At 33.7% G+C, this 27701-nt stretch overlaps 3 protein-coding genes across 4 annotated transcripts in view; 2 read left to right on the top strand and 1 right to left on the bottom strand.

Annotated features, from left to right (window-relative positions):
* Nucleotides 1–25370, bottom strand: part of LOC129751322 (thiamine transporter 1-like) — a 71772-nt gene extending 46402 nt beyond the window's left edge. The window contains exons 1-3 of one of the 2 annotated variants that reach the window (XM_055746756.1): nt 25268–25370; nt 24872–25205; nt 7743–7830 (exon numbers count right to left, since the gene is read on the bottom strand). In XM_055746756.1, coding sequence (XP_055602731.1) covers nt 7743–7830; nt 24872–25083 — 300 coding nt within the window. In that variant the 5' untranslated portion in view covers nt 25084–25205; nt 25268–25370. Of the gene's footprint in view, nt 1–7742; nt 7831–24871 lie in introns of both variants that reach the window. The other variant, XM_055746759.1, reaches the window with a different exon arrangement.
* Nucleotides 1–27701, top strand: part of LOC129752295 (uncharacterized) — a 409138-nt gene that overhangs the window by 323135 nt on the left and 58302 nt on the right. The gene's annotated exons all lie outside the window — the stretch shown is intronic.
* LOC129752298 (uncharacterized) lies at nt 26821–27695 on the top strand. The gene is made up of 3 exons (XM_055748087.1): nt 26821–26862; nt 26925–27087; nt 27151–27695. Exons 1-3 carry the CDS (start codon nt 26821–26823, stop codon nt 27420–27422), a joined length of 477 nt encoding a protein of 158 aa, XP_055604062.1. The 3' UTR covers nt 27423–27695.

Genomic DNA, 27701 nt, shown 5'->3' with positions numbered 1-27701 from the left:
GGACGACCCCTTTGGCCGACCCCTGATTTTAGTTTGGATAAGTGAAATCAGTTGTTTGTCCCTAATAACTCCTATGTGCAAATTTTCATCCCAATCCGATGTATAAAAACGTCAATATCACTAAGATACTGAAAATTTAATATGGACGACCCCTTCTGCCGGCCCCTTACACTGAATTTGATACCTCAAATCGATTACACGTCACTCAAAACTATCGTGTACCAATTTTCATCTGAATACTATATATAATAAAGTCAATATCGCAAAAACAGCGAACAGTTAATATGGACGACCCCTTTGGCCGACCCCTTACACAAAATTTGACACCTGAAATCGATTGCTCGTCTCTCAAAACACTCATGTCCAAATTTTCAACACGATCCGACAAAAAGTAACGTCAATAACGCGAAAACAATATTTGTCTTGTATGGACGACCCCCTTCAGAAGGGGTCATCCGAAAATATAAAAACATTTTTCATCCTTCCTGGTCCTAATGAGCATCCATGCCAAATTTCAGCTCCCTAGCCCTTAAGACGGCTGAGTCTATAGAGGACAAACAAACAAACAAACAAACAAACAAACAAACAAACAAACATACAGAAATTGCTTTTTATATATATAGATGAATGGCTTTCAAGATAGTTACAAAACCGTTATTAAATTTTTAGAGTGCCATAAAAAAGAGATGAAAGATTTCAAGAACTATATGAAATAATTTCCACACTTGCCTTATAAAAACTAAAATATTTTCCAAAAATAATCATCATATCAAAAGTTAATTGCATAATTTCTTTGATAGCCCTTACTAAAAAGAGAGCTGAATAAAACTTAATAGCTCAAAAGATATCAAATTGCTCAGGATATGGTTCATTCATTAAAATAAAAATCGTCTATTTATACAATTTTCATCAAATTTTGTTAAAAGTATTTTGTTAATTTGATAAATCATCTCATTCTGATAACACGCTTCCAATTATCAATTTTTAACAAAAATTCTTCAAGCATTGTTGTAATTTTGTAAATTTTTGTTTATTTAGTATGAGAGCCCCCTCCCCCCCTCCCTCTTTTTTGGATCAGCGGTCTGAAAATGGCCACACATATTTTTGTGTCATATTTATTAATTGAGTATGGGAGCCACCTTTTTCGGATTTTGAGAGGTGCAAAAGTATTGTAGTAAACATTTTCGGTATTGAAAACGGCTACACACCAAAGTTTAAGTCTGTTGGTCAAGTAGTTTCCAAAAATTGTTCAAATATTGTCATAGTTTTAATAATTTTGTATGAGAACCCCTGTTCCTTTTGTAAGTCGAAACGGTTTGAAAGTATTAGAAACCATTTCCAGTTTTGAAAACAGCTACACACCAAATTCCACGCTGATCAATTCGGCACTTTCCGAAAATTGTTCGAATTGTGTCAAAATTTTGTTAATTTTGTATGGGAGCCCTTTTCGGATTCGGAGAGTTATAAAAGTATTATAGAACTTATTTCTAGTCTTGAAAACGGCTTCATACCAAGTTTCACCTTGATTGGTACTGTGATTTCCGAAAACTGTTCGAGTTGTGTCAAATTTTTGTTAATTTTGTATGGGAGCCCCCTTCTTTATGTCGGAGCAGTTTGAAAGTATTTTAGAAACCACTAGCTGACCCGGTAAACTTCGTTTTACCCGTTACTTAATAAATCGTTGGAAAATGTTTACAGTTCTTTAACTTCTTTGTCTTCGTGAATCAATTTTCATGAAAATCGTCTTCAAGTTGTTCGAGTTTTGTACCGTTTCTAGTTAATTTTTTATAGGAGCCCCCCTTGCATAAAAAGTGAGATTCTTGAAACTATTATACAAACCATCTCTGACCCAAAAAACCCTCGGATACCAAATTTCACTTCATTCCGACCGACCATTCATACGGGATGTTGTTACAAAGAAAACGCCTCCATTTTTATATATAAGATTTCTGACTCCATAAGCTCTAACATACCATATTTCACATTGATCGGTTCAGTAGTTTTTGAGTCTATAGGGAACAGACAGGCAGACAAACATTTAAAAAGGAAATGTGGCGAGACCTGTTCTTTAAGATGCACCAAGGATTTTTGCAAGTTGAAATGCTCCATGACAATTAATTTCTCTAGACATTCAAGTTTTATAATTGATTTTTATAACGGTATCTCAGAATACACGATTTTTGCTCTCTCACCATATGAGCGCTATGTACCTACTTATGAGAAACAAGCTCAGAACATCATCGATAGCAATCGCAAGAATAACTGAGATCTCACGTATCTAGAGATCGATAACGTCAGCCATGGTTGGTCGGCTCCTCACAAACACTGTTTTCAGATGGGCTTCCGAATGTAATGCTCTTTCACTGATTGCGCTCATCTTGTTATCCGAGTTTACACGAGCCGTAAGCGCCTCGGACGGCAATTATGAGAGCTCTCGTATCTGAGTGAGAGAAAGAGAATTCTATCCAAGAACGCCCTAGTGTTTTATTCATATACCTCAGTGTAATTGATAAAAAAAACGATTTATTTAGGCTCCCACCACACAACGCACAAAAAATAACAACAATATCTTCCACACTGCAGCGTTAGTGTTTCCATATTCGAATTTTTACTCTTATTAAAAAAAATTGGAGCAGAAGACCTGGTTGATTTAGTTGAAATTTCATCATTTAACCAATGAAAAAGTTACTTTAAATTATGGACCATACCCATATTATGGAAAATACCCAATTCTTGAAAAGCGACGCTCGAAATCAACTTTTGGTCGTGCTGCAACTGTGGGTTTTGTGATTTAACGTAACTACACAGTTCTGAGAATCAACAGAAGAACATAAGAGTTTCGAATGATTTTTTATCGGAACATAGAACCAAGGTTGGAAAAAAAATCTTTGTGTTGCCGAAAAAAATCTGACATTCTGTGATTTTACCCAAAAATTCTGTCTGACGGTTTTCTCTGATGCTTTTTTAATAAGTTTTATTCAAATGTCATGTCAAATTGCGTCTTTATTATGTTTTACTAAGAAAAAGTAAAATAAAATCACCATTTTTATCATATTTTCCCAATTCAACGATAATAATCCAAAATTTACATTGAATTAAAAAAACATTAATGAATAAAATTCCAAATTTCAATTCTGTGAGATCTTTGTATATTTCTAAAATTTCATAAAGGTATTTGTATATGTTTGGAATGAAAATTTGCTCAAAATTCTGTTAATTATAGATTTTTGTAATTTCGGTAAACTTGCATAGGACCTATAAGCGAGTGCGTACAATTTAAGGAAGATTTTCAATAGTTTGCTCAAGAAACTACCGAGCGACATCATATAAAGTTTTGACCAAAGTTGCTTTCAATTTTTTTGAATTTTTGATGATATTTCAGTAGATTATTGATAAAATTTGACAATAATATAATTATAACAGCATTTTAACAACATGACATAAATATAATTTTACCAAACTTCTGGATCAAGAACACAATTAGCAAAAAAAAGGTTTAAAGTTTTCGCTTCACCAGCAAAATTAATGGAATGATTTTTATGACAACTACCATTTTGGAATTGTCATAACAGCTTTGCTGTTATCATCTTGTTCAGGCGCTTTGAAAAATTCAAGAAAAATTCTAAATGGGCTTATAATGATGTTTTTTTTTTATTAAAACTCGATTTACTGTAAAAATTACTTCAAAAGATCTCTGCAGCTGGATGTGCTTTCTTTGGTCAGTTGAAAGTTCAAAATAAGCTGTAAGGTGATCTCCTGAACCATTTTGTTTTTTTAATTTAAATCGTTCCAAAATTCAAAAGATGCCCTGAAACAGTGGTCGGCAACCTTTTGAGTTGGAAGAGCCAAAAACTTCAAATTTTCAAAATTTCAGAGTTTGAAAAAGCCACCTGAAAGATTTATTGTATTTGTTTTTCATAAAAAAAATCAAAACGAATAATGAACATTAGGTTTACGAAAAAAGTTTTAACCCATTAACTCTAATGGTTTAAAATTATTTCGTAAACCTAACGTTCATTATTCATTTTGATTTTTTTATGCAAAATAAATACAATATATCTTTCAATATCTACTTCTTGGATTTTTCTTTCAAATTTCTGATTACCATTAAGTATATGGATTTTCTTCTGGATCGCCATCTCTTCTAACATGGTTTGATTGTATATCAATTTTAACACGTTAGTAAATATCGAAGCAAGAAAGTTTTAAACCCATATTAAGTTTGAACATGATGTTAAAGAGAAAAATTAAAACATATTTACAAATACACAATATTTATAATTTCTTCGGCAAAGAAAAGCTTTAAAAATACCAATGCAAAGGAAAATTAATTTTCTTGAAATTATCAAGTTTTTTAAGACATTCCCCAGATTTGACTAATCCTTTCCAAAATCCAGAAGTATGAGGTAAGGTTCAACTCAAACTTATGTAGTCGAACATTTTTATCTTCAAAAAATATGCTCCTGGCAACTTTATGCTTCTGGAAAATTCTAAAATCTCATGTTATGTCACGAGTGATTCTTTAGTATTGTGCGTCCAATTGAATGAAAAATGAAGTGCAGTACATTGTATATTATTCATCAATGTTCGCTTAAGCTGCTGCTGCTTGACCGGTATAAATCTGTAGTAATGGGATTTTGTAGCCTTCATAGAAAATTCGTGACAAATAATAAAGAAACACTACATTTTAACTGGCAAAATCAGTTCAAGGATACTTTGAAAGTTTCAAAATAAATATTAATAAAAATTAAATCAACGGTGATAAACTCTTAATAAAGAATGAATGACGTCGCTTATTAAAACTTTGTTTAAAATTTTTGTACTTTTGATGATTATTGGCTTTTTTAGTTTTGAGATTGAGTTTTCAAATATTTTTTTCATTCTCAACGTTGATTCGAGTTTGAAAAGCTGTCTAACTTTAATTTGTAATTCTCAATTCTTAGTTTTGAAATACTGTATTTAAATTTCATGTATCTATTCACTTTTTTTAACCCGTTTTTGATTGACTTGGCTCTCCAGAACTTTTCTGAACGTATCCAGGCCGGTAAATCCGGGCATTGGATTTCTAAACTTTATACTCATAACCGGGTAATATCCGGGAAAATCTAGCCGAAATTTATGTATTTGCCATAAGAAGGCAAGAGAAAAGCTGAAAAATAAACACACGAAAAATGAATTTAAACAAAGCACATCAGCGGCATTCAAATCTTATCTCACTATTTCAAAAAATGCTTGCTAACTTATTTCGCTCAAATAAGTTGCAAATTTGGAATTTCGTTAAAATTATGAATAATCCTGATAAAAACCGGGCCTTTCTCCTCAGTATCCGGGCAACCGGACCGGACCTAGCATCTTTCAATGTTTTCTTTGAAAGTCTGGGCAAGCCCGGGTAAACCCGGCAATCTGGAATGCTTATGAGGTATCAATGTTGAGATACATTAAAATTATCGTTTTCATTCAAACAAATATGATAGGGATGAGGTTTTCCTAATATTTGTATGTTTTACGCGTCAAAGTTGAAAATTTTTTTCGAAATGGTTTATTAATTCTAATAAGAGTTTAGAAGTTTCAACTGATTAATTTTATAGAAGGCAAAAAAGTGAGTGAGAGTGCTTATAATATAGAATTTGATGAGGATTACGTTGTTCGATAACAAAACAGAGGCTGCCTTAAACTACTTTTTTGTAAATGATTAACTTTAATTTTCCTGTGTTTGTGATTGATTGATTCTAAAAACACACACACCTTCTGGAAATAAACAATTTTATTTCAGTTTTGTTGTTTTAAAACAACGATATAAAATAAATCTTTATCTCTATACTGATGCTTCAAAAACACTAAAAAGCAAAAAATTGTAGAGTTAGGCTTTGGCAAATACTCTGCTATCTGTTCCTTTCCGCTTGTTCATACAGCGGATGCAGTTTTCAAAATTCTCTTCTGGATCTGTGCCAGCTAACAAGACTAAATTATCGTTTTAGCATGATTTTATAAATATTTTATTCAAAAATGTTTACAATATTAGTACAGTGAACTGAAGAGCCGCAGCTTTACATCAAAAGAGCCGCAACCCAAGCAACCAAAAGTTCGGATAACATTCCTCTATCAGGTTTAATCAGCTTAATCGAGTATGCTAATACAACTTCTTTTCAGCTCAATTTTTAAGTAGTTGAACGAACTTTAAAGTTGAAAAAAAGTTCGCATAAATCGCCAAACAACTTCTAACCAGCTTCAAAATCCACTTTATACGCAGCATAAAAAATTGAAAAAAAAACTCTTTCGCTCCTTCAATTGCCTTCTCAAGTCCGCTTATTTGATTCATATTAATCAACCATATTTGTTACTAACTCACATTACATTTAAAAAACATGTTCTTACCAAGCCTCGAACCCGAGCTCACCGCTTGAAAGTCGAGATCCATACTTGTTGCCCTATATGAACATCATGAGTAGGCAACGATTTTACTCGATGTGATGATTTTCTTTAAAACGACTTTCAGGTTCTTTATTTCTACTAAATTCCCACTTTCAAGCTGTAAAAAAGTTCTTCCGGAACTTAATGTGTACTTCATATAGTTGTTTCCCAAGTAACGATGTGTTTATTTATGCAAACACGTGTTGAAGTTCGAAAAAAGTAGATTTTAGCCTTTAAATCTACTTCAAAGTTTCTATAATACGAAGTTGCTTTTGAACGCCCGTTGGAACTAATTAAATACTTTCAAGTTTACAAAATAGTACAACAGAAATTTTTTACGAACTATTGAGCTGTACAAAAAGACTTGCAACCCTTTGATAGCTACTTGATTTTGAAAAAATGAGAAGTACGTAACAAGTAGATTGTTTTTCTTCATACAAACTTTAAAGTTCCCAAAAAGTAGAAACAGAAACCAAAACAGTACTTTAAAGTTTTTTTTGAGTTTTGGCTGAACTTGATAAAGAATGAAGTTCCATGGACCTCGAAAAAGAATTTTGAACAGCAAAAAAGTTCCACAGAACTTTTGTACAGCTATAGTTCGTTCCTTAAGTGATATTCGAACTTTTGGTTGCTTGGGAAGTTACCGACCGGTATGGAGCCAAAAAAGTCACTTTTGTATCCAAGAACATAAATTCTTCCAACGTACCGAAATATATACGCAGTTAAAAATACTGTGCTATTTTGGAAAAGGCCCTAAGTGAGCGTCTGAATGAGGTTAATTTGGAAGAAAAAATAACAAAAAGTATTTAGGATTCTGTATAAAAGAAGCCGCCTTCAAATGTTGCGCAAAATCTTATGGGTATAGTTGCGCCTAATGTACGATTGTACGAATATGGTATTGAACTAGAATCAACTAAAAATACCAAAAGATCACAAATGGTTTAAAGTTTTTTGTCTGAAAATTTGGAAAGAATTGGTCAACTAGTAATTTTTACAGCATTTTTTCTGTGATGTAATTTGATGTGGAACACCCTTCAATAGAGGCTTAAAGAAATATATTCAAAATAAATTGATTGTAGTCAGTTGTTAAGAAAGACCTGAACTTCAAATTCGGATCTGCTACATACTTACGGTTTTATTTCTACATAACATGTAAATCTTTTACGCCAAATATAGAAGCTGTGGATTTGATGATACAACCTTCAAGCTAAAAGGTAATATTTAACCTAAAAAAAGCAAACGGATACACCCCATCATTCAGTAGATAGGGCTTTCATTTGCTCTGGATGGATGCAATAGCTATTTAAAAGCCGGCTATCAGTATCACTGACCTGCAAAGCCCCCAGTGAGGTAGTCCACAGCAGCAGAGACCAGATTGTGATGCCAACGCAGGCGGAAAAAATAATTATCGATTTGTATCTGAAAAAGGCACAGAGAAAGTGAGAGGAAATCATCAATTGAGTTAAGGTGAAGGGGGCAAGAAAAACATCAATGATAAGCATCCCTCGCACTCGTCGTAGGGCACACAGAATTGGTTCATGTTTCGTGTTATTATATTTCGTGCTGTGTTTTTTTTTTCAAACGGCCGGGTAGCTCAATTGAGGATGCTGTGAATGCAAGTGGTGGATGGAAGGAAAAGATCACATGGATGTGTTATTCAGAACATGAGCTCAGCATGGAAGTCTACACGTGTGTGGTCAGAATGATAAGGTCGTTAAGCTGGAATTGTGTTTAGCTGGAAGTATAGACTCCGGCTAACTCTGTCATGAGAAAAGTTTGGTCCTTCCTTTTTGGTTGTGGTTGACCAAGGAAAAAAACTAACGAATGAAGTAAGGATACACAGGACTAACATAGAAGGAGCCTTCATCGGTGGCGGTCATTATGGCCTGTCGACATGGTAATGAAAATTTAATGAGTCTTCATCATCGCCAGCTCAGTAGCTCAACATGGTTATTGCTAAGGTTTAGCCGATAACATGAGAGAAGTATCGTAGTGAGATGTTGAATTTTTGGGCCAACAATGTCCTGCTGATACTGGGCATAACCATTGAGATTGTCATTTTTGTCATTTTTGTCAGTTTTGTCATTTTTGTCATTTTTGTCATTTTTGTCATTTTTGTCATTTTTGTCATTTTTGTCATTTTTGTCATTTTTGTCATTTTTGTCATTTTTGTCATTTTTGTCATTTTTGTCATTTTTGTCATTTTTGTCATTTTTGTCATTTTTGTCATTTTTGTCATTTTTGTCATTTTTGTCATTTTTGTCATTTTTGTCATTTTTGTCATTTTTGTCATTTTTGTCATTTTTGTCATTTTTGTCATTTTTGTCATTTTTGTCATTTTTGTCATTTTTGTCATTTTTGTCATTTTTGTCATTTTTGTCATTTTTGTCATTTTTGTCATTTTTGTCATTTTTGTCATTTTTGTCATTTTTGTCATTTTTGTCATTTTTGTCATTTTTGTCATTTTTGTCATTTTTGTCATTTTTGTCATTTTTGTCATTTTTGTCATTTTTGTCATTTTTGTCATTTTTGTCATTTTTGTCATTTTTGTCATTTTTGTCATTTTTGTCATTTTTGTCATTTTTGTTATTTTTGTTATTTTTGCTATTTTTGTCATTGTCATGCTCAAGTTTTGATGAAATATGTTCCTAACTTTGAGAAAACACTCCTTTCACGCGAGAAACGTCATTTTATTGCAGCACTTTCTTGTCCTTGCATCTTGTGACCCATTAAAATCTTTTCTCAACATTTTTAAGCTTAATGGAGCTTGGATTCAAAGGACGGAATTAAAAGCGCTAGGGTGAAAAATGTTTTATTCATACACTTACTTTCTATAGAACGAAATGATTCAGAAATGAAAATTATCTCAGTTAGTCGAAATAAGTGCTTGTGAACTTGAAAGCAATAAAAAATTGGATATCTCTCGAACTAAAATGGCCAAGTCTCTTAAGTGAACCGTAAACGAATGCATCGATTTCTATCATCTGAAAGGATAAAGTTATTAAGCCATTTACTGAATGTTGACATAATTTCGAGATTAATTACCCCCTCGTAAAAAAGCTTTCGATCAGCAAAAGTAAGCAGATAAAATTTAATGCTTCCAAAAGCTTTAACATCAACCAATATCCATGTCATGGGGCAAAAGCAAACAATAACACCAAAACATCAAGAATGTAGCCGCTCCCTGATCCTGAATGTTGAGGGAACCGGAAGCAAAATCAGTTTCATGTTTCCCCATTCATCCGGAAAGGTGATGACCATAATTTTCCCAACGATTGGTATCTATTTTTGCTCTCGAATTTTATGCCTTTTTTGTTTAGCTTGGGTCCAATTTCTGGCCGGATCCGGAAGACAAGAAAAGGGGGAAGGTTCTGTGGATTGGCCGGCAGCCAATAAATCTTCCACCCTTCATGAGAGTTTCGATTTTTGGTGTTGCCGCCCCGGTTGGTCTTTCCCTTCATTTGATATTCCCTTTTGATGCCTTTACTATATTCTACCGAAACATTATAACCCGTTTTCCGGTATCCTCCTGGAGGCGTTAAGGTGAGAAGTGTGGTCGAAAAAATCCACTGGGCTAGAGGTTGTTTTTTACCGATTGGTTCTGAAAATGGAATATCGATTACGAAGATTGAAAACAGATGGTTGAAAATATTGCTGAAGATATTCTGTTTTTGACATGAAGAGTGGAGAAAGATTTGTTGAGATATTGGGACAAATCCATCAAAATGTTGGAAATAAGTTTTCAGATTTGGAGGGAATGAAGACATTTTTTCAACTCCGGATTAAATTAACCGAATTTAGTAGAAACACATTGAGTAAGGAGATAAAAATTGCTTTAAGTCTTCTATAAAAATTAGTTTTGAGAAAACGTAACTGTTCTAAAATCACATAAAAATATTTGAGGTCAACACCAATTTTTCGAGATTACACTAGACCTTGACGTTTCATCCAGTCATTTAACATCTAAGGTCCCATTTTAGTTGATTTTTAGCAATTTTGCAAAATTTAAGTTTAGGCAAAATTGTCATGAAGATTGACATCTCTATCTTCTGTTTTTTTTTTGTTATTATAGGGATGCTGCCATGCTTCACAAGATTTCATGGTTCACAGTCAAAGTTTTTGTATTGATTCGATTGAAAGTTCTCCTTCCTGGCTGCTTCTGCTGCTGTTCCTGAATGCAACAATCAGTATTTTTCTGCAGACAGAAGTTCAAGTTTCCTCCCCCAGAAAATTACTGTGTTAATAGATATGCAAACTTCCGATTTGCAAACTATGTGGCCGAGAATAACATTCAAATAGTTTTGCGGAAAGTTTATAACTAGTGCCAATGTTCGGTTTTGGTCAATTTGAATACGCTCCCAAACAAGAAACAGGAACACCAAAAATCGAGCAAACTGATTTCCTCTGCAAAGTTTCTCCATCATTGCTTCTTCGATGATAGCTTGAATGGTTGTTCACATACTACATTCTAGAACATACATGTGGGAGGATGGAAAATGCATTCCTACATCTGACCGGACGACCAGGCAGCTTCTTTTTTCCATTTTTTCTCCCTCTCTCTCACTTGATTCCTGCGATATTATCGGATTCGAGCTTTCTTCGTGCAATAAATTGCTTCCAGTAGTGACTGGTGAAGCATAATTCCTCGCAAAAAAACGGAACGAGCACAAGTTAAACACAAAAGTTGTGGTGTGCTGCAGGCTACCCACTACTATATGAATGGATGAAATGATAACTGTATCGGTATGGAGAAAGACAGGGAGCCATTCGGATGCTGATTATCGATTTTATGCAAAATCGAATCCAATGAATTCGGTTTAATGGTAAATTTGACTCTGGATCGACACGTTTTTCTTTCGAACTGCCCTCGATTCGGGGAAAAGTTTAACGTTGACTCAGGTGGTTTGAGTCGTTTAAATTATTAATTTTTTTTTAGATTATGTTTATCTTAAATAAAATTTCATGTTTAAGAACTATTAAAAGTATTTATGAGAAAAAAGTTTTTATTTTTTATCATAAATTATTAAATAATCTCCACTGTACCCGAAGTTATGTTTTTTTTTGGTCGTTGGCTCTTAAACCACAGTCCAACACTTTTCGCAGGAAGACTGGAAAAAAATAACTAGGTCGTAGTAATTGAATCTACTTGTTACCATTTCTATCGCGTTTTAGCTTGTCAGTCGGTGGGTGAAAAATAAGAGCATCGATTTTGAACTTTGTTTTCCTTCGACTGGCATTGACCGTTGATTGGTAGATGTCGCGAAAAGTTTTCAACCAATCAACTTGTGCAACAGGGCATCTATTAAAGTTCGGCGAAATGACACAGTTCGAAGGATTTAAGGTTTTAGAAGGAGCGAAATAAGAATAGTACCACTATGTGTTTTGCTTGTTAAAATATGAATGATTGAAAATGACGAAAGTTTGGAAGAAGTGGAAAAATCTTACTTTGTCTTACCAGGGGGGGAGGGGGAGTTGAAAATTTCAAAAATCGTGCTTACGTAATTTGTGGACGGCCGCACAGTGGGCCAGGAACCACACTTTTGCGGTCAAAATTGACTGCAGGCCAGAGGGTTCGTTGTAGCTCATCGGTGTCTTCGACAAAGTTACTCGACTATATTTGCGCTATCCATTGATGTATTTGAATTAGTTCTATGTTTCTCCGCAAGGTGGCGCCAAAATCTAACTTTTTACAGAAGCAAGATACAGGCATGGTTTCTTCTACAAAGTTGTTCATTATACCTTTCACATCAACTTTGTAGAACATAGTTAAGCTCTATGTTGTGTACTTACCTTGCAAAACTAATAATTTAAGAAAACCTTGCAAAATTATTGTTTTTTTCATCTATTTTTGTTTTTAGCTATACAATACCTCAAAGTTCCACAATATTCGATTGGAATAGACTCAAGCAAGATATTCTAGAAGAAAACTTATTGGTTTTGTCGATTTTTTCTGTCATAATCGCAAAAAATAGGTTAAAATTATACATTTTTCAAATTGCAATAACTTGCTTGCGAGCAGTTTTGCGCACCTCATTTTTCGAGGAGTGACAGTTGTGATTATGATATAAGTGCATGTAAAAAATGTCGGTGGGTTCTCGTGGGTTCCTTGCCAAATGATTTGATTAAGTTTACCAAAAAAATCATTCAAAAACGTTTGATGTTTGATAGTGTTCAATTATTTGAAATATAGTTAAAAAAATTTAAAATTTCAAAAAGCAAGCCGTTGAATGTCCAGTTCACTACAAGCATAAATTCTTTGGAACTTTGTCATTCTCTGACTTTGTTTCTTGTAGTAAAGATGTCTCAGATACTGCGGAAACATGTTTTCGAAGTTCTCTTCGGAGATCCTAGCGAAAGTTGGCAACACAGGCGAGATCGCGTTAACGAGTTTTTGGAAAAGTACTTGAAAACGAAATATAGCGAAATATCAAAATCGTTGAAAGCAGAATTTTCAAGGTCTCCAAAATGAAAATAAAATGGGAAAAATGTTACAGAAGTAGAGCAAGATTTTTTTCATTAAACAACGAATGGCTGGAAAAAGAAGTTACATTTGAGAATTTCTCAGTCGACAAGATTGTAAAATCGGGTAAATACAACTCACACTGTGATCACTATTTAACTCTTATGAAGTGATATAAATGATACTAAATACTATTTTCTATTTTCTCTAGCTGGAAGAAAAAAACTTCCATTCACCGGAAGTAACGTTCGATCACAAAAACGAAAGGTTTCTCAAATTCGAAAAACAGTTCCAACACCTGCCCTTGCGTTAGCAACCGAAATGAATCTTCGAGCAGAATGTAACAGAGCTGCTGCAGGCCTGATTCGACAAATTGTGGATACGACTCCAACCCGTGCCACCCGAATAGATGAGGCATGGAAGCAATCAAAATCTACAATCAAGTCCTTTTCTCCCGAAGAAGCCTTAGCATCAATGTTGGACGTGGATTTGTCGAAACGAGGCTACCAAATTCTTCGGGAAGCCTTGAAGAAGAAAGCCGCAGATGTGTTTCCAAGCTACAATGAGGTAAGAGACTCGAAAAAAAAAATTATATCCAGTCGAAAATCAAATTGATGTTCAAGGGCATAAAGTAGAGGTTTCCCTACAGGGACTTCTCGATAAAACCCTTGAACGGATTGTAGAGAGCCAAATAGAAAATTTTGAGAATCTCTCTTATCCGATTTAACCAACTGCACATTGATTTTAAAATGGGGATTCGATGGAATATTCAATATTGTATTGAAACTGCAAAACTTTACACGTCTCTGTACCCATTGTACCCAATGCCAGCAACAGTGCACAAAATTCTTATTCATGGATCTGAAGCCATTTCAGCCGCCTTGTTGCCCATTGGAATGCTAAGTGAAGAAGCCCAAGAAGCGCGCCATAAAGATTTACGAAGAATTCGACAGTTGAGGAGCCGCAAAACAAGTCGAAAAGACACAATGCAAGATATTTTTAATGGATTAATTATAACCTCGGATCCTTTGCTATCTATACAACGAAAAACCACATGTAAAAAAGATGAATTTATGAAACCTGAACTTCTAAACATAATTGTGACTGATGATGAATAAAATATTTTATAGACTATAACGTGTTATAATTGAACAAATCCAGCTTAAAATTCTCAAAAAAGACTTAAAATTTTAACATTTTTGAATGATTTTTTTGGTAAATTTAATCAAATCATTTGAAAAATGTATAATTTTAACCTATTTTTTGCGATTATGACAGAAAAAATCGACAAAACCAATAAGTTTTCTTCTAGAATATCTTGCTTGAGTCTATTCCAATCGAATATTGTGGAACTTTGAGGTATTGTATAGCTAAAAACAAAAATAGATGAAAAAACATAATTTTGCAAGGTTTTCTTAAATTATTATTTTTGCAAGGTAAGTACACAACATAGAGCTTAACTATGTTCTACAAAGTTGATGTGAAAGGTATAATGAACAACTTTGTAGAAGAAACCATGCCTGTATCTTGCTTCTGTAAAAAGTTAGATTTTGGCGCCACCTTGCGGAGAAACATAGAACTAATTCAAATACATCAATGGATAGCGCAAATATAGTCGAGTAACTTTGTCGAAGACACCGATGAGCTACAACGAACCCTCTGGCCTGCAGTCAATTTTGACCGCAAAAGTGTGGTTCCTGGCCCACTGTGGCCCCTTAGAGCTATAAAACTTTATCAAACTGCTTGATTTCTTCATTTACATTCATGAATGCAAAATGATGAAACATAGATTTGAGGCTGATCTTGAATCTAAAAAACAGGTTGGAAATCAAAAATACTAATGTTTTTTAATAGTCAAACACTATTTCTCTAGATTGAAGTCATAGATGGCAGCACTATCTTGCAGTTTACCCAAATTCGTGCCCATTTTCGAATATCGGGATTAATTAGGGTGTGCTGGATGATTTTGGTCAAGAAATAAGTACATGGTACCGTGTGAACGCCTTGGAAATTCTAAGATCTCTAAATAAAAAAAAATAGAATTGCATCAAGGTCACTAAAAGTGATTTTTTTTGGAACCGATTATCAGAATAAAGTTGTACTTTGCGATGGAGCTTGATGGACCAGACGGCTAGCAGTATTATTGGTATGATTTGCAATTGAATCGGAAGTTGAGATGAGCAGGAATTTTGGCGGTTGTACATTCTTGTGCTGGTGATTCTTTTGCAAATTCGGAAAAGCTTTCTGCAGCGTGAACTTCCACTAAACTGTGATCAGAAAATACCTCAAAATGATGTGTATGGGTCTAAATAAACCTTAAAAATCAATATTGAGACTTAATTTGGTTTTAACTGCAAGATAGTGCTGCCATCTACGACATGAAACTGTAATAACTGTGGTTTACTGAAAAAATCTTAGTTTTCATTTTCCAACCTATTTTTTCTGATTCAAAATGAATCACGAATGTTTGTTTCGTCATTTCACGTCATTTTAATAAAGATGAAAAGGAGTTTTGCTAACGCTAGAGGAGCATCTCTTAAAACCCCCTTTTTGATACCTTTGTAAACCTTTGGAATTCTAGAAAACTCCTTAAAATGCAGTTACCTATTCAAATAATTCGTAGAAGCGTTATTATTCACTTTTACACAGTAAATTTTTAAAAATAATCTTGTTTTTGTTGAAAAACTCAAGTGGTATCACACTCATTTCGCACCCCTTTTTTCACATTTTTGGTCCTCAACGTCAATTGCTACGCATGCTTGATTTACCCGTTAAACAATTCAGAACAAACTGTAGAAGAAAATTTCCGTGATTTTCAATCATTCATATTTTAACAAGCAAAACACATCGTGGTACTATTCTTATTTCGCTCACTGTATTTCCAAGCGGTTAAAATAACCAAGAGGCAATTCAAATGACATTTAAAAACAGATATTCATATGAAGGTTGATTTTTTAAATTTTTAACTCTGTTGATGGATGTAAAAGATATAAGGTAACTTTATTAAAATTCTAGAAGTCATTTATAAATGTGAAATCTTTGCTGTAGACTTACTCACATGTTTAAAGATTTTTTTTTCTTTGAATACAAGAAAAAATTTGCAATCACTTTCATAACAAACTATTTCAAATGAGTTACGATTCGCTTGTAACTATGAAGATAATATTGATTAAATAGTTTACCATCTGAAACTTTTTGACATAAAATTGCTAGATTTTTCACAGCATGTATCCGGGCCGTACACCCAAAATAATTTTCACTTAAAAAATAAGTGACATCTGTAGTGAATTCTCGCCATACGTAATTTCATTTGAATTTTAAGTGATGGGTCAAGTGAATTCACTTAAGTGACCGGTCAAGTGAATTAAACTAGGAAATTCGAGTGAAATTTATCTGAGTTTCTAAGTAAGTTTCTCACGCGTTTTTTAAATAAACAAAGAACATTTATAGAACACCACTTCGATTTCAAATACTTACATTACGCTTTCACCATAAATTTATTGATTGGAAAATTCCATCGTAATCCCTAGGTAGATCGATTACTGCGGATAGTGCGACTTCTAAATCTTCCCTGCTGCAAACCAGAAAATCTGTCCAGTTCAACCCACAAGCTGAAACATGATAACACCTTTAAATAACTTATCCTCACATCACGTTTAACACAAACTACCGTCAAAATCGCCTAGTAAAGAATTGGGAAAATCCAAATCCAGCATAAGCTTTAAACGCTGCTCTTTAAAATTTACCATTTTGAACTCTGAAAATAAACACAACCGACCCAACATTCACTTGAAATTCAAGTGATGGGGGAGTGAATATTTTTTCTCACTTCAAATTTAAGTGACGACTGAAGTGAATGTGGATGAATTCACTTGAAATTTAAGTGACTGCCAAGTGAAATGTATATGTCGCACTTGAATGGAAGAAAATCACTGGATCCTTGTATTTAAGTGAAAAATCATGTGTATTTTAAGAGTGGATTTGGGTTCAGTGTATAAAAACCTGGCAGAATCCGTGCATTTGATTTCAAAATTGACGACCAAAAATCCGGTTAATAAAGGGTTGCCATCTGTCCCGCAAAAGTGGGGCATGTCCCGCTTTTTTGGAAAATGTTCAGCCGTCCCGCTTTTTACTCGAAATGTCCCGCTTTTTTCAACTAAGTTTTCAGTTTAAAAACAAGTTTGCAAACGTTTGATTTAATTGCTTTAACAAAACTGCACATCATACAAATAAGATGCATGCACATTCTTTGGTTCCTTACTTCCTTGAAAATGTTTGTTTTTTTTTCAATTTTTTTATGCAATTCCTATCAATGTCAGATTTCAATCTATTAAACATTGCATATAACATCGTAAGCAAAACGGGTTTTTATTTAAAATTAGTCATTTGTTATAGTTTTTTTCGTTGTCAAATGTAAATCAGTGTTAAAAAGCATTTTCTTCATTCAAAATAACGTTTATGCAATTCAGTGTTGAAAAATGAACATTTGGACCTGAAAACAGTATCGAAAAGTGCTACGTGCTACAGAATTCAACGTCGAAAAGTACACGACCTACTTGATCATTAATTTACAGTCGTTGGCACGGTCGACCACATATTCTTATTTGTTGAGATGCGCTTCTTGTTGGTTAATAAATGAATTTTCAAGGGAATTTTTCAAATATGCATAAATTGTGTATTCAGCTTGTTGCGAAATTCAATTCTTTCAGCATTCGACGTAATTATCCAACTCGGCAAAACTCGCTGGATTAATTTACGACTCGTGCTGCAAAAAAAACTCTTTTTGCAACTTGTTGTATAAATATCTATTTACTTCATGGCGAAAATCTCAAGCTTAAATAAGATCATTTCATAAAAAATCAGTTATCAGTCATCGATTTATAGAATTTTATACCTACTAAAAATCATCGCACTTTCAGTGTAGTAAAAATACATACTTACGTATGTGTACATTAGACCGCTGCAAAAAATGATTTTTTTGCTCCCATATGTTTTTTCGATGCCTTTTGGGTCACCAAGCATCAGTGTAAAATTTGAGATGATTTGGTTGATTCCTGAGTTAGCGCAATGCGTTTCAATTTTGTATGGTAATTTGTATAGAAGAATAAATCTTTACACATTAAATCGTCCAGACAATTCAAATAAGCTTGAAATTAAGTCGGTCTTTAGTTTTTTGTTTTGGCTATTCTTAAGCTTCATTTTTTGCAAACATGACAAGCAGCTAAGAATTTCATGAAAAAAGTTATAACCATTTAGAAATAAAAAATCTGAATCCATTGAAAAGTATATAAAAATGGCAGACTTCGCTTGCTAGAGCTGTAAATAATTCCATGAAATGTTTTTGCAAAGGGTATATAAATTGATAAATTCTCAGGCAATGCAAAGCAGTTTTTTGAGATTTTTTATCTCCATTCTACTGTTACACAGCTTTTGAATAAGCAGACAAAACGCAAAAATGTAAAAAAATAATTTTGAAAATTATTTGTTTGTACAATATCGTTTAACTTTTCTGGGGTACAAGCTAGATTTATGCTTTGTTCATATGAATTGTACTGCAAGAACCAAAAAATATTGTTCATATAAAGTTGAATTTTTTGGAACTTTCAGTACATCTCTGGCGATTTTTGAATGAAAAATATTGTATGTTGTTGTTGTTGTTGTTCATTTATTTCAAGAGGGTTTTTAGTAAAATATTTTATTCCCATACAAATTTCCATACAAAATTAAAACTCCTTGCTCTAATTCAGGACTAAATGGATCGCTTCCAAAAATTTTATGGCTATTTCTGGCAACAAAAACAATCAAATACAGTTATGGGAGGTGTAAATATTTAAGAATTTGAAATTTTCATACAAAACTTGCAGCGGTCTAGTGTCTAGTGGATGTCCCAAAATTGCAAGCGCGATCTTTGAAAAAAGTTCATTTTCAAAACATTTGATTTTAAATAAATTCTTGGTCCAAAAATTTTCACAAAGTTTATATATTTTATATTTTTTAATTTTGTTTGAATCAGATTCTACACGTCAAAAATGAAAAATGAACCAAATTACTATCAAAATTTAAAACAAGCAAGCTATTTTCAAGAAAAAAGTATTTGGTATTTTGTGGTAAATTGTCGTGAATACATTTTACTCATTGCGTTTGACAGGACAATTTTTAACCAAAAAACAATCTTTGAACAGCCATAACTTTTTTGTTTTAAGTCCAATCGAGTTGCAGTCTTCAGGTGAAATGTTAGTCTTGATTGAAATTTTAATAGAATCTACATCATCAAGCAATCGATTGGTAAAGAAAAAAATGTATGATGAAAAACCAGTTTTTTATGCTTCTTTAGAACACTCTGTCTCAGAATCCCTTTCACACTTGAGATTCAGTGCAACCCCTTCCTGTTTTCCGATTTCGCTCAAATTTGGCATATGGTCTTCTTACGGCTCCTTAAAACTATTCAAGACTTTTTTTGCAAATATTTTGATTTTAAAGTAGATATTTATTAAGACAAATATGATAATTTAAATAAAAAATATCCTAAATTGTGATTTTTATTAAGGATTAAACCGTAAATAGCTCTTCACACGATGATACAAACAACACGTTTTATTCAACAAAGTTTAAGTGCAAAAAAATCCGCATCTTTTGATGGTATTGGTATCAAAAAAAAAAATTACGCTTGGTACACATTTTGGTCAGTTGAATACAAAATTTTTGGACCTGGTACACCCAGGTATTCTACGAATTTTCAGTTTAAATCAACCATACCATTTTGAAACATTTGCAATCTGCTCGATAAAATCCTTTTATCCCAGGTGGAGCTAGTTAAAGGAGTGATATAGAATTATATTTCATATTTACTCTTATTATTATCTCATACTTATTATTTTACTAGCCGATTTATGACGAACCAGCCCGAGGCTGAAAGTCTCTATAATAAAGATAAAAAAAAAAAAAAAAAACTAGCCGATTTTAGCCGGCCTTGCTCGGTTTAACAAAAATATAAATAAAAATTAGTCGTTTGACTTTTTGAAATTTTGGAAACTTTATCTTCATTATTGTTAGTTGTTAGTTATTTTTAAGTTTCGATTGAGATTATTTACTGTGTTTATCGTTTTCATATTAATGGAAAACTTATAGTTATGAGGTTTTCTTTAAAAGAAATTTTAAATAGTTTCCCTTTATGCTTATAAATTCTATCACGAAAAACATTATTTATCCACCATTTTCAAGGACACTTGAATAGATATGGCAATTTATTATTTTATTTTCAAATGAAAAAACTGTTTTTTTTTCCCATCCCTCATCTAATGAAAATCCCACTTTTCAACATGGATGATCTCCTCGTTAAGTAGTATATTTAAGTTTCATTTACTTAGAAACATCTATAAAAAAAACTTCTGAACCTCGTTGAAGGCTCACTTTGCATGTTTCCAATTGTATGTGTGTTTTCCGCTGTCTTATTTCACACTGTTTTATGATAAGTTTTTCTTGAATGTTGAAATTTCTACTAATAGTTTTTGAAGTGATAGAAAACAAATCATCTCGGAACCAATATTGCCCATTTTTTTTCACTTTATTTAGCGAATATAAACCGTATAAGTTAAAAAAACTGTTGTCGGTCACTTAGTGGAATATTAAGATTGTAGCGTGTGTGTGTTTATAAACGAGTGCTTAGATACTATTATTTAAAAAGCTAAGTTGTTTGACTACTACTTACGGAAGGAAAGGATCAAAGGACTGGATAAAGGGAAGGGGAATGGAGGGTAAGGATGAGGAAAGGATGTTTCAAAAAATCCCACACCAGGTTGTGCGTAGCAAAGAAACCATTTCCTGTTTCCAGATCTCCCAAGAGTCCATGTTTTCGCAAGATTTACCGCGCTTGCATTCGCGTTGCTTCTGTGGATGTAGTATTTCTTGGGAGGGCTAGGCATATTAAGTTTTTTTTTTTTGGTTTTTGCGAAGCCTTGTAGCCCCCAACCCCCCGACTAGTCATACCAGCTCTGTACAGTATGATTTCATCAAGGTGGGCGAGAGCTACTAGGCTGAATTTCGTTAAATAAGTAACTTCTAAGTTTAGACTTGAAAAGCGGAAGACTTTCGATGTTTCTAATATGCAGAGGTAAAGTATTGAACAGATTTAGACCTTTGTTCAAAAAACTGTTAGAGACATTCGTTGTTCTACTTCTAGAGATGTAAAAGTTCGAGTTTACATTACTTCTTGTACTATACGAGTGGATCTCCGAAATGAAAGTAAGTGTAATGTTGGTTTTTGTCAAGTTGTTTAAGATTTTATAGATCAAAATACAGATTTAAAATTTATTTAAAATATGCATGGGAAGCACATTCGCAGAGTAAATTTTTGATTAGTTGGAAAAAGTATTGGAAGCTTTTTCACAATTTTCAATGCTTTATTTTGTAAGGTTGAAAGAGGTTTCAGATGTACAGAAGCTGCACATCCCCATATACAATTCATATACGCAAAGTGCGGGTGTATAGAAGCATGATATATTTTCCATGCTACGTTTTCAGAAATAAGATGTCGTATTTTCTTTAGAGCGAATATGAATGTGGTGACTTTGGAGCTTACTTGAAATATGTGTTCGTTCCAGCGTAGATTTTCATCAATCAGTAATCCGAGATATTTGACTTTAGAAACTTGTTCAATAGCTATATCATTAACAGAAATTGGAATTTTATCTGATTTTTTATGTAGGTTAAATAAGATGAAGTTTGTTTTTTCCAAATTTAATGCCATTTTAAATGTTATGATGAAGGTTTTATTTGAGTTCTTTTTAATTTTTTTCTTTTTTTTTTGGACACAATTAGGCCGCAGCAAATTTAAAATCCTTCTTTTGTTACTCGGAGTTGGAAGTTGGAACATCGTGAGGGGGGCATAATAAAACATAATGCTAAAAACAAAAAAAATGGAATAAATTGCACGGAAGCTTGTATGCAACAAAATTTTATACTATATTATTGCACAAAACCTATGAATCAAGAATTAAAAAGGTGAAATAACTCCAGTCTTTCCATTCTTTTTTGGGGTTGTAATCTTTAGGATATTTGATTTTTTTTTCGAAATTTACTTAAAATACTTCAAACTTTATTTATTTTCCAATTCGGGGTTTTTTGGAAATTTCGAGAGGGTGGGGGGGGGGGAGGGGGATTATAAAACGGGAAATTGATTTTTGTTCCAGCGTTATCCCATTAATTATTGTGAACAGTGATCAATGTAAAGATTATTAGAATTTGATGGTTAAATTGAACACATTGATGAAGAATAATAACTCAAATGTTATAGATTGGCCAATGAAATTGAATTGTATAAAACTAAAAACCCTCAGATTAAATTATCTAATAAATTTTCTAATCCCCCGTTTGATTTCCCCGATGGATATCAATGCGTTGAAATCGCAGCCTTATAACTGTAAATCTAAAAAACTAAATTTTCTTTTTCTAAGGAAATTCTAGAAATATTAAAATAATTGGTTCTAAAAATCTGGAATTTATGAAAGTCGGTTGATTAGTTTTCAGAACTCAGTCCAAATAGTTATTCAGCTAAAAAAGTTAATTCACTGTTCACTATATATGATTGAAGACCCTCAAAGCCGCCCCCAAGGGCGGTACGAAGAAGGGATAAAACACCCGCCAAAATTTCCCCTTTCAAATATTGATGCTTAGCAAGCTTTGATTTGTTTTCAGTACACGTGAACTCTGGATGGTCGTTTCTGATGCCCGGCTCAAGGTTTTTTGATACACTAGGTTCTCCGACTTTCACAGTAAGTAGGCGAGGAGTGAGCGAGGCTCTCAATGAGTTTGTTTATTTTTTTGCACAGCTTTTCTGTGGTTTGTTGGTAAACAAACTTCATGAGTTCCGCTTGGTTGCATAGCCTACATAGCCAAAATGACTGAATCGGGAATTCGATATTCGGTAACACCTCCTGAATATATACACACCTCGGCCCGGCTCATGGTGATGTTGAAAATAACCCCGCAAAAGGAAAAAAATCGGATGAAAAAATGGTTGCCATGAATTTTGATTTGTGTCAATAAAACCGAAAATTGTATGGGAGGGTCCCTTTTCTGAGGTGAGAGAGGCTCAGAACTATTACTAAAACCTTACCCTGGTTTAACTACATCTCTGTACCAAATTTCAGGCTGATCGGTTAAGCGGTGTGGATTTGTATAAGGTGCATACAAACAAACAAACAAACAAACTAACATATATAGTCCAACTCACTCAGATATTGAAGAGTCGAAAGTTTGCTAAAAATTTGTCTTCATTTGGTAAATTTTTAATCCACTTCAAACCACAATTCCCAACAAAATGAGTCTTTGAAGATAGAAGCAGTTCAGCCACTTTCCACTAATTTTCATAGAATTCAGAATGTTTGATTTGAAATTATAATAACTTTTTCCAGAATATACTAGACTTTTAGAGACTCATATTAGCAAACAAAAAAGAAGCTTTAGACTGTGCAAAAAAAAATTACTAAAAAAAATATTTAAAGCATATCTAAATTTTCTTGATGAGTTTATATGCAAAAATTTCTGTATGCTTAAAATTTCTATAAAAAGTCAGAATTCGATGCGCTTTTACAGTAATTAATCAAATCCTCACATATTTTGCACAGATGCTTGGTGACCCAAAAGGTGTCGAATAAAACAAATTGGGACCAAAAGTCAATTTTTGAAGTAGTCTTCTGATCACGTATAATATAAGTGCCTCCGAAAAAGATTTTGAAGCTACGTTGAAGTAATATTCCTAGATATTCAGCCGTTTTTTTCTCCTTTTTAATGCTATAGTTTTAAAAGGATTATAAGCGTCTTCGATTTGCTCAAGATACCACTGGATGAGAACCATTATTTACAATTTTATTTGAATAACTTTTTTTCCTTTCATTTATCAGATGAATTTTAAAATTAAATTGATGAATTTTTTTTTTTTGAGAATTTTGAGAACTATTATTAGAATAACCTTGAATCTGGACGCATTAAAACGGGTCTATCTCGGAGCTTTGTAAACGAAACAAAAATGTTATGTACTCAAAATGTAGATTTTTTATTGAACTTTAAAAGAAAAATTCCCCTCATCATATTTTGGACACTCTGTTCGCTGATCTCAGTGGTTGGAATTTGGATTGTCATTAATCCATGCTTAAAAACCCGTTTTTAAAGAATAATTATTACCTATTGAACTCTAATCGAAATGCGTTCTTCAATCGGTAAACAAATGCAGGGTGCAGTGCTTGAATAAAAAATTTAAAAATAAAAAAATATTTATTGTAGTATCATACCACTAACGACAACCTTGTAGATATCACCCCCATGAATACGACACTGTGAATAATAATATCCATGCAGGTATCTGTGTGTGTGCAGCGAGTAGCGAGTAACGGCAGCCGAGGCACCTGGGGGAAACAGACTTATTCTGTACGAGCAACGAGTAGGGTGCAGCCTTTACTGGATACTACATTTATGTTTTGCTGATTTAGTTGATTTTTCCATAATTTGTTAGGTAGTTTTTGGCTTTTTTTCATTATTTATTTGATTTTTTTTATATAAAATATTTTTCAAGTCGCTTCTTTTAGTTTTTGAAGGTATTTTTTAAAATACTTTTGCAAAAAAGATAAATATTCTTGATAGATTTAACAGCAAAAAAAAATTCAATTCAATGTAATTTTAAATGTTAAAAGTAAACAGATAGTTAGTTTCCAATTATGACGAATACCCAGATACGACTCTGCGCTATCACTTTGTAAGTTTATTCAAACACATCGTTACACGGCATTAATTCACACTTTTCAAATATGATAAGACCTTCCGAATGAATTTGATGAATGGCAGAGCAGAAAAGTTCAATATTCATTGACGCTGGCTAACAAATTAATGAAGGCTGTATAAACAAAGCTGGATGCAATGTAATCCCAGGTGGGCAAAGGCTTGTATAAGCTGAATTAATAACAATGTCCGAAGAACTTTCAAAAAGCAAACTGTAAATAAACTCACCTCAGTATATCTGTCACCAGAAAAATCACAATCAACACCGCCAGATGGGTGTAGGTTCCGATTGGGTACACATCCCGATACAGCTGTTCCGGTTCGATGTCACGCCATTCACCGGACAGGAACTCCGAAACAAACGGTTCCGAGGGCCGCATTTCCCGGAAAAATCCAAACGTACACAGCAGCAGCGAAATCTTCAGCCATTCTTGAACCATTTTCCTTATGAACGGTCCCTCTGAATAGAGAGCTCTAAATGGATTAACCTGTTCATAAAATCACTTTCTTCCCCGACCTAAATTATTCGGCGATGCACAGAACCCATAATATTCTCACATTCCTGATTTAAGATTACAATTTAATGACTGTTTTGTTATTGCATTTAAATAAAACACTGCTTACATGTTAGCTGTCTAGTAATGCAACCTTTTAGAAGTGCCGACAGACTGACCAGAGCCGGTTTTCGATTGTTACTGACTAGCTGTCTGATTTTTTCCCATTCAAGCTAACGGGGTGAAACGATCACTGATAACGGATTGCAGCTTGATTAGACTGTAAAGATAACTTTGTTTGAATCAACTAGAAGAGGCGTATGTAGGTGTGTCCTGTTGGTATCATCATCATTAAGATGCTATCTTATCTAAAGCCAATTTCTGAAGGATAAAAGTTATATTGTTGCAAGTGAGTTGAAGAAAGTTAATTTTATTTAAGCACTCTACCAGATTTGATCGCTTTTAACAATTTTGTTCAATTTTTTTTTCTTTTATTAAGCCTACCCCCATTCTGAACAATTTTATCCAAAATTTGAATAATCCAAACCTCAAATTAAATATTGAGTATATCGCATGATTTTTCAAAATTTTTGAAAAACTATGTCTTTTTTGTAACTCATAATTAGAAAGAAAATGCTATCTTTGAGATCATACAACATTTGAAAAAAGACTTTCTTCTATTCAGCTATTCACAAAAAAATTGTATCGAGGGCCCAGATCAACTTCCATCAACATCCAGAAAATTTAGCAAAATTGTGTTCGTTAATCTTGAAATTATTCATTTAAGACTTAAATGTAATGAAATTCCTTCAAAAATAATATACCAATCATTTTGATGAAAAAAAATTTCAACCAAAAATTTTTACAAAATGATAATTACCAAAGAAAATTTTAAAAATATAAGTAGAAAAAATAAAGAATAAGCTATTTAAGTATCTGGCAACATTGTTGAAATTCACAAAATTTCAGTTATAAGGTTTTTATTATTTTATATATATAAAAAATAAAGTCCTAATAAGATAAAAAAATATAAATAAACCTGAATTTTTGTTTCATATTCATATTCGAAAATTCTTCTTTTACAGTGTTCGGGGGAATCGTCTACCAAATCACTTAACCGGTTCGGAACGTTTGCGGGAATTCGTGGATGTGGTAACCGAACTTCACTTTGAGTTTCAACTCAATTAAAGACAACTCGCGACGGACTGTTTTCGAATGGTATTTATTCGGCGGAGGTTTAATTTCAACTGTGCTGCTGCTGGCTGCTTCAGTCAGCTGTTTTTGGCAAAACATACACTAATACCGACGCAACGGCAGAACTGTCAAGCCGTGCGATGTTTTTTGCTGGGGGTGTTCAAGCATTTTAGTGATTTTAATTTGTCGATATTTCTGCTATCTTTTTCCTACATATGCCGCCCGCCTTGAAATCTCATTTCAATGCATCTCGCTTACTCTAACGGTATATAAAACTAGTATGGTTTGTTTTGATAAGTGTTTCTTCGTGAAAACGGTACTTCTAAACTAGACTGAACTTATACAAACTAAAGATTTCTTCTGAACTGTTTTTGCCAATCTGGTGTGTGATACAATTCTACAGTATGTTCTTTCACGTGAATGAGATGTCCATTGGTGTGTGATGATTCTCGTTAGTTGCTGCATGTTCAGGATCAGCTGATGGGAACGATGTGTACTGCAACCTGCATTGCCGATACGGTTACCAGAGGTGTGAAACTGAATTCACTCGAGTAAATTGATGATACTGATTGTTGAAAATTCTTCTGTTTTAGGTTGCGAAGAATGACCACGACTGTTGTTGCTCTGTTGCTGATGGATTTAACGTTGTAAATGAGCCCGATGAACCTCGTTTGACTGAACATGGAACTGCGTTGATGTTTATGCTGTTCTGCGATGCGATGCCATGTGTGATACGACTCGATGACGTGAAGATTGGTAACAGGATGACCTGGTAAGACGAAGTGCGCTTTTTAAACCGTTTTATTTTTAATTTGACAGAAAACTTGCCTGGTGCGGAGGCCAGCGGGCCTCCGCGGACTCCTCAGACGCTTCGTTTCCTGCCTTGCTGGTGTGTTCAACGGTTTGGTGTCGATGTGCGAGGTCTTCAGCCCGAGCTGCGCGTGACAATGCTGGCCAAGCCTGCCGGACGCTGCTCTGCTTGGACGAGAAGGTTGATTGGTACCTCTCAACCTTATTTTGCGATAGGCGCACTGCATCTGATGGAGGACAACCCTTATGCCGAACGTGCACACTATTGTGCTGGCGCTTAACGCCTCTGTAGGTGAAACCTTATGTTTCTTTCTGACACAGCCTTCACGTGAAACGTGCACCTTGTAGTGCTGGCGCTTAACGCCTCTGTTAGTGAAACCATGTGTTTCATTCTGACGTAAATTTTCTGACACAGTACTCAAACGACATATATCTGACAAAATCACATGCTTCATGCTTTTAAATCGGGCATAATTATTGTACATTCAATTAGGTCTTAATTGAATTTTGATTGGCAAACTGTATACTTTCAAGACTTCAAATACAAACTCAAAACTGAC

This window comes from Uranotaenia lowii, chromosome 3 (assembly GCF_029784155.1).
Source record: "Uranotaenia lowii strain MFRU-FL chromosome 3, ASM2978415v1, whole genome shotgun sequence".
In the NCBI taxonomy this organism is placed as follows: Eukaryota; Metazoa; Arthropoda; class Insecta; order Diptera; family Culicidae; genus Uranotaenia; species Uranotaenia lowii.
The sequence above is the reverse complement of the archived record's forward strand: the minus strand, read 5'-3'. Positions and strand labels throughout refer to the sequence as shown.

Coding starts and splice junctions, on each gene's coding strand:
- LOC129752298 (XM_055748087.1), top strand. CDS start 26,821: ATGTGTACTGCAACCTGCATTGCCGATACGGTTACCAGAGGT. Junction 26,863..26,924: donor CCGATACGGTTACCAGAGGT/GTGAAACTGAAT, acceptor CTTCTGTTTTAG/GTTGCGAAGAATGACCACGA. Junction 27,088..27,150: donor ACTCGATGACGTGAAGATTG/GTAACAGGATGA, acceptor TTAATTTGACAG/AAAACTTGCCTGGTGCGGAG.